This window comes from Abramis brama (assembly GCF_963993115.1).
Source record: "Abramis brama genome assembly, chromosome: 9".
Taxonomy (NCBI): domain Eukaryota; kingdom Metazoa; phylum Chordata; class Actinopteri; order Cypriniformes; family Leuciscidae; genus Abramis; species Abramis brama.
Window position 1 is genome coordinate 542,801 of NC_139971.1, and position 7,500 is coordinate 550,300.

Sequence of the window (7,500 nt, forward strand, 5' to 3'; positions counted from 1 at the left end):
CAAGCGTCGAAACTACACTCTCGCGTTTAGGAGTCGGGACATGATGGAATTGTCACTTGTACAATCGGGCCAGCATTGCATCGTAACTAAAGTTTATCATTTTCACTTCTTTTTAAGTTTTATCAGTTTAAACATTCAAGCTGAGAGAGTGTATGGCATCGGGAGGGGCGGATGTGCGCGTCATTCAGAACACAAGACAAAACAAGAGCGTTCTTTCAAAACAGAACATGGCAAAATAATCGTTTTTACTCGATTATACTATTTTGGTGATCGTTGGGAGCAAAAATCGAAATCGAAATTCAATTAATTGCACAGCCCTAACCTCCACACTTTGTTTTTTAACCTGTTAAGCTGCAACCCCACTTTTGAAAAATCCCAAGAAATGACATACCCAAACTGAAACAGATACAGTTCATGAACCCTTTGTACTAAAAGCACAAGTATGATCTCATTTGAAAGCTGACACCTGGCAGTTTATTGTAAATGTAGAATTAATTATTGTCATAATGACAAAAATTGTTATAAATAGCTTCAAAGTTTTGTAAAGTTATTAGAAATTATTTTTTATGAAACATCCTCATGAAAAAAAAATTGAAGTTGGCACTGGAGCAATCTAGAAATGCACTACAGCTAATGCCACATGTCTAAACATTTTATGTTTAAAATCTTAAGATAATAAGTCCAAAACTCTGTATTTAGTGAAATGTTTTTCAAGACCATGTCATGTGACTATTTTGATTTGACGCTAAAATGCTACTGATGTTTATTGTCATCTTCTAACCATCTATCCAGTATATTGTCTTTATTGTTTTGTGGTGCAAACGATCCCCATTCAGTCTCAGTCTCCCCATGCACACATTCACACCTCTCCAGCCTGGTTATGGCTCTAAATATGCATTTCTTTTGTCTGCATTATAGTTACTAACGACTGGCTATTCACAGGCTATTCATATGGTTTCAGTCACTAATTTCTTTTCTTAAAGTTCACCCTTACATTTTAAACTGTATCAAATGCATTTCTTGAATAAAGAAACATTTCAGTAAGCATTCAAAAAATAATAAAAATATAACTTCTAGGTGGCAGGTGCACCTAGGGCTAGCTAGCATGTTAGCTTAGCACACCATCAATACACGACAATTTATGAGATTAAAACCATGTTTGTGCTTATAAACTTACTTTATAAAGCAAATAGAGTATTTTAAATAATTTTTTGTGATCTAATTTGGCTTCAGATAAAAAATCAGACAGAAAATATACTATTGGATAGTGTTCTGCACAACGATTCTATATAGATTAGCATTACATTATAAATATAATCTATTATTATGGAAATACCTGGCATGGCTTGAAAAACACAGGTAACTCAAATATCATAGCAAACATGTTTATTGTCTTCAAAACTGCATGTTACAGCCATAGTTACAGCGCGATCTCGTTAGCTTTGTGTGTGTTCGAGGCTTCCTGGATTGTCACATGATTATGGCACTTCTTCATGTTCTAATACTGTGCACAGGGCGGCGAGGGCGCCCTCAGGCTATTGGTATGAATTGAAAACACAGTATCAGAGTTATGCAAACGCTCATAATGATTACATCGACGCATTTGGGTATAAATTCAATAAATATTATTCCTGTCTATAGAAATCTGATGTAAACCTATGAGAATATATCAATATTTCTCCAAATCTGCACATTTTTGAGCTAAAGCCCTGAGGCACGTTGTTTTGTGTATCGCTGTCATGACGACGGCACGGGAGTTTTTTTATGAATGAAAGCGGCTGACGCGCATAATTCATATCAAAGGTATCGACTAATTTTTTCATTTCATAACTCCTGACACAAATTAAGAAATAACTGTCGCTATAAGTTTCTCAGAATACAATAGTGGTCAAATTCTGAAACTTGAGTCTTATATCTTTTTAATGATGTATAGTTTGTCAAGGTATAACATTAAATCTGATAGTAACTTTGAACTATATATAAATAAAACCGCTTCAGTGCGTCCGCGCTCTGGCAACGGTTAACAGGTTAAAGTATTCAGCAATTGACCTTTTCATTTTCATATGACTTAATTCCTGAATTCCTAATTGGCGCGTTTCACCATCAGTGTGCAATGCGCGTGACGTGTACGTTCGTTAATAAATAAACTGCAAGTGTCTTGCGGAAGAACATTGTAGCCCGAGCTACTTCTCTCCGTTAATGTCTATGGCGAGTCACGCAGGCACTGGGCAACTCCGCCGCCGAGCCGACCCGGGATAAAACAGTCAGAATATAAACACTTATTATAGGCGTACTGTAGTGATTCAGGATAAGTCAAAAACACGGTTTGGAAAATGGATTCATGATGTACTCGTTCATTTTGAACATAAGTTAGGGACTGCAGCAGCTGGACCTTCGCTATCAACACGGCAGGATTTCATAGTTCCCGTAGCACCAGCTAGCGGTGACGCAGTGTCGTTCGCTCCTTTCAAGGAACCAAGGTTACGCTAGGCAACCGGAGACGTTTCGTCAGCACTGGAGAAGCTAATCGAGCGCTAGTTTGCTCATCTCACCTGGAATGACCATCGAAGCCTCGGCCTCCACGTTCTCCTGCTTCCAGGGACCCTTGTTGAACTCCTTCTCTCGCAGAGACACCTCGTAAGTCTTCACGTGCCGGCCCTGAGGGTCCTGGAACACACACACACATGATGAGCACGAACTAGCATCCACAAACCGGTGTCGCGGTGTGAGAAGGCAGAATCGCAACCCTTCCCACTCCCAGAGTTATCCTTCCCGTCCAGATCCAATGCTACCACATCTTTACATTACTATTAGTATTATTTGAAGTTAACTTTATAAAATAGACATTAGAAAATGATCAGTCTACACATGCTTTTTATATTTAATATGAGGGAAATACACATGCAGACGTGACACCAAAATATCTTTAACTTTTAGGTGGCAAAATATTTTTTAGTAATTCTGTGAATTCCACTGCAAACCAAAAGTAACATACCCACGGATGAAGAAGGGTCGGCCTCCACAGAACATTAAATATTCATTTTATTTGATTTTACTTTACTTTACGTGTTCGCATTTATGATTAAAAACAATGTTACGGACGTGACAGTTCTCCGTTACGGACGTGAGCGCTCTGAAAGCGGCACTAGACTGCTCTAGATCAGAAAGCCTTTCTTTAAAATGAATTTTGTATTAATTGTATCTTAATTTTAATCAATGTTTCATCAACCAATTGCCTGGATTTAATAAATAAGAAGTAAATATAGCAGACAATAGATAATCAGGACACGGAGGCGCCGGCGCATGAACTGGAGCGCCTCATGAATGAACCGAAACTCAGCGTATAAGGTTATGCTTACCTCACAGACCTGAGACATATCTCTATAGAAAGCTTTAAATGTCGACTTTTAAACAGAACAATTCACAACGGGAGAAATCAGACTCTCTGCTTATGTCATCCGTATGAAATGTGCATGTCTCTCCGGCGCGTTCACTACTGAAGATCGCGAGTCAGCATCATCAACTTCATCTTTGTAGCCGACACGGACACAGAAAACACTTGTTTATTAATAAACAATTAAAATGTCTCCTTACTATATTTGACATTATTCATAATCCTAACTTTTGCCGGTTCTCTGCAACAGCTTTTAGGTGCTTTAATGGCAGCGCCACCCTTACGTGTTACATGAACGCGTCACCACCGCATCAGCATATGCCCCCTTTTCGGTTGTTGAAAACGAGGGGTTCAAGTATTTGCTCAGTGTGCTCGAGCCCCGTTATGCATTACCGGGCGCATTTCATTCAAAATGTGCTACCAAAACTTCTGGAGAAAACAAAGGCTAAGATTGAGGAAGGGTTGAGGAAAGGTTGAGGAAGGGTTGAGGAAAGGTTGAGGAGGGAGTGAGGAAGGGTTGAGGAAGGGTTGAGGAAAGGTTGAGGAAAGGTTGAGGAAAGGTTGAGGAAAGGTTGAGGAGGGGGTGAGGAGGGAGTGAGGAAGGGTTGAGGAAGGGTTGAGGCAGGGTTGAGGAAAGGTTGAGGAGGGGGTGAGGAGGGGTTGAGGAAGGGTTGAGGAAGGGTTGAGGAGGGGTGAGGAAGGGTTGAGGAAAGGTTGAGGAAAGGTTGAGGAAGGGTTGAGGAAGGGTTGGAGAAAGATTGAGGAAAGGTTGAGGAGGGGGTGAGGAAGGGTTGAGGAAGGGTGGAGGAAGGGTTGAGGAAAGCTTGAGGAAAGGTTGAGGAGGGGGTGAGGAAGGGTTGAGGAAAGGTTGAGGAGGGGTTGAGGAAAGGTGGAGGAAGGGGTGAGGAAAGGTTGAGGAGGGGGTGAGGAAGGGTTGAGGAAGGGTTGAGGCAGGGTTGAGGAAAGGTTGAGGAGGGGGTGAGGAAGGGTTGAGGAAGGGTTGAGGAGGGGGTGAGGAAGGGGTGAGGAAAGGTTGAGGAAAGGTTGAGGAAGGGTTGAGGAAGGGTTGGAGAAAGATTGAGGAAAGGTTGAGGAAGGGTTGAGGAAGGGTTGAGGAAGGGGTTGAGGAAAGGTGGAGGAAGGGGTGAGGAAGGGGTGAGGAAAGGTTGAGGAAAGGTTGAGGAAAGGTTGAGGAAGGGTTGAGGAAGGGTTGAGGAAGGGTTGAGGAAAGGTTGAGGAAAGGTTGAGGAGGGGTTGAGGAAAGGTGGAGGAAGGGGTGAGGAAGGGGTGAGGAAAGGTTGAGGAAAGGTTGAGGAAAGGTTGAGGAAAGGTTGAGGAAGGGTTGAGGAAGGGTTGAGGAGGGGTTGAGGAAGGGTTGAGGAAGGGTTGAGGAAAGGTTGAGGAAGGGTTGAGGAGGGGGTGAGGAAGGGTTGAGGAAGGGGTGAGGAAAGGTTGAGGAAAGGTTGAGGAAGGGTTGAGGAAGGGTTGAGGAAGGGTTGAGGAAGGGGTGAGGAGGGGTTGAGGAAAGGTTGAGGAGGGGGTGAGGAAGGGTTGAGGAAGGGTTGAGGAAGGGTTGAGGAAGGGGTGAGGAAGGGGTGAGGAAGGGGTGAGGAAAGGTTGAGGAGGGGGTGAGGAAGGGTTGAGGAAGGGTTGAGGAAGGGGTGAGGAAGGGTTGAGGAAGGGTTGAGGAAGGGTTGAGTACTGGTTTGTATCGAATCGTGGGTCAAAAAAAAAAAATCACGATACAAACCGAATCGGAGTATCGTTACAGCCCTAGCATGAACACACACACACACAGACCTGGTATATGAAGCAGACGGTGGGCGCGGGGCAGGCGTACAGGAACTGGACGTCAATGACCTGCAGTTCCTCCAGCCGGATGTTGAAGGCCTTGAGCTCTCGGTTCTCGCGGTCGAGAGGAATCACCTTGAACAGCCCGTCGTACAGACGCAAGCCGATCATACGGCACTCCGGGTCCACGATCCCGATGATCCCGGTCTCCGATGGCCGGCCGATGCGGTCCTGAGAAACACAGGTGTGTGTGAGAGTGTGTTTGTGTGTGTGTGTTTGTTTGTGTGTGTGCGTGTGTGCATGTGAGTGATAGTGTGTGTCTGTGTTTGTGTGTGTGTGTGTGAGAGAGTGTGTGCGTGTGTGTGAGAGAGTGTGTGCGTGTGTGTGTGTGTGTGAGAGAGTGTGTGCATGTTTGTGTGTGTGCGTGATGATCCCGGTCTCTGACGGGCGGCCGATGTGGTCCTGTGAAACACAGGTGTAGGTGTGTGTGTGTGTGTGTGTGTGTGTGTGTGTGTGTGGGGGGGGTACCTGCACGTTGCCGTGCGCGCGGGTGATGATGTCGATGCTGTCTCCGCTCTGCTTGTACTCCAGGATACAGGCGTTGTACTTCGCAGTCAGAATGAACAGAAGATCTTTGCTCTCTCCCTTCACACACACACACACACACACACACACACACACACACACACACACACACACACACAGAGATGTTAATGACTTGTGCAGATCGGGCCGCAGAAACACACGCGTGGTCTGATACAGCGCGCACACACACACACACACGCACACACACACGCGCACAGCAGATGTGGATCAGGGTCAGTAGGGCTGTCACAGTAATGTTGAGTGGCTCAATAGCGCGATATGCGGTATTATCGCCATTTATTTATTTGTTGCTGTATAAATAAGTGTTACGATTGTGGTCAGCATACACACACACAGCAGATGTGGTCAGCATACACAAAAACAAGGACATTTTCAGTAACCAATGTAGCCGAAACTAAACAGCGTCTCTGTGCGTTGTTATGGCAACGGACTGTCTTTGAGTGAGTCATTAAACCGTTCAAAAATGCTGATTCATTCAAAGACAGATGTAATGAAACAAGGTGTTGATTATTTGTAAGTTTTAGCTCTTAACAAGGCTCAGCTGACGCGTGCGTCGCATGGCTAACGCTGAAGCTTCACTTATAGAGGCCAGTGGCAGTGATTCAGTGACTCGCTGATCTATTCTCCCGCGGCTCCGACTAACGACCTCAGAGCCAGACGCCGGTCACCGCACGCGCTCAGTCGATCTCACTCACTGTCTGTTTAGGATTAAGTGCAAATCCACGTAGCCTCTGTACAAATCACCATGATAAACAGTCTTGTTATAATTATTAACTTATCTAACATTCAATACACATGTACAAAGTTTAAAACAAGAAGGGTATAGCCTTATGAAAAAGAAAGCGCGAATATCGCGGTTACTTGCATTCCTCTACGGTTAGCCTGTCAGTGGCGCGGTACTGCAATACTGCGGTTATTGTGACAGCCCTACGGGTTAGTTAGGGGTAAGTTAGGGGTTTAGTTAGGGGTAAGTTAGGGGTAAGTTAGGGGTAAGTTCACCTTGGGTCTGAAGAGCTCCATCACCGCGATCTTGCCGTACATGCCGACCTCCTTCACGGGCCGCAGACCCTCCGCCGTCACCACATAGATCTCCAGACGCGTGTTCTTGGCGATCAGCAGGTTCAGGTCCTCCGCTGACGTGAAGTGCCCTGCAGTCACAACATATACAACCACATCAACATCTCACCAGCCTCAACCATCACACACACACCACTGGAGCTAATGATCATTACTGTATCAACTAGACGATTACTGTAGAACACACTGAATCTGGAGTGACGATTATAGTCTGTCTGTCTGATTGTCTGTCTGTCTGACTGTTTGTCTGTCTGATTGTCTGACTGTCTGTCTGATTGTCTGTCTTCTGTATGATTGTCTGTCTGTCTGTCTGTCTGATTGTCTGATTGTCTGACTGTATGATTGACTGTCTGTCTGTCTGATTGTCTGTCTGTCTGTCTGATTGTCTGTCTGTCTGTCTGACTGTCTGTCTGTATGATTGTCTGACTGTCTGTCTGTCTGATTATCTGTCTGTATGATTGTCTGACTGTCTGTCTGTATGATTGTCTGTCTGTATGATTGTCTGACTGTCTGTCTGTCTGATTATCTGTCTGTATGATTGTCTGACTGTCTGTCTGACTGTCTGTCTGTCTGATTGTCTGTCTGTATGATTGTCTGACTGTCTGTCTGTCTGATTATCTGTCTGTATGATT

General features: G+C 44.5%; 1 protein-coding gene across 3 annotated transcripts in view; it reads right to left on the reverse strand.

Moving 5' to 3' along the window:
• ddb1 (damage-specific DNA binding protein 1) overlaps positions 1 to 7,500 on the reverse strand; it is a 40,632-nt gene that overhangs the window by 27,944 nt on the left and 5,188 nt on the right. For all 3 annotated transcript variants that reach the window (XM_084124971.1, XM_084124973.1, XM_084124972.1), the window contains exons 2-5: positions 6,791 to 6,939; positions 5,714 to 5,830; positions 5,195 to 5,416; positions 2,553 to 2,667 (exon numbers count right to left, since the gene is read on the reverse strand). In XM_084124971.1, the coding sequence (XP_083981097.1) occupies positions 2,553 to 2,667; positions 5,195 to 5,416; positions 5,714 to 5,830; positions 6,791 to 6,939 (603 nt within the window). The remainder of the gene's footprint in view (positions 1 to 2,552; positions 2,668 to 5,194; positions 5,417 to 5,713; positions 5,831 to 6,790; positions 6,940 to 7,500) is intronic.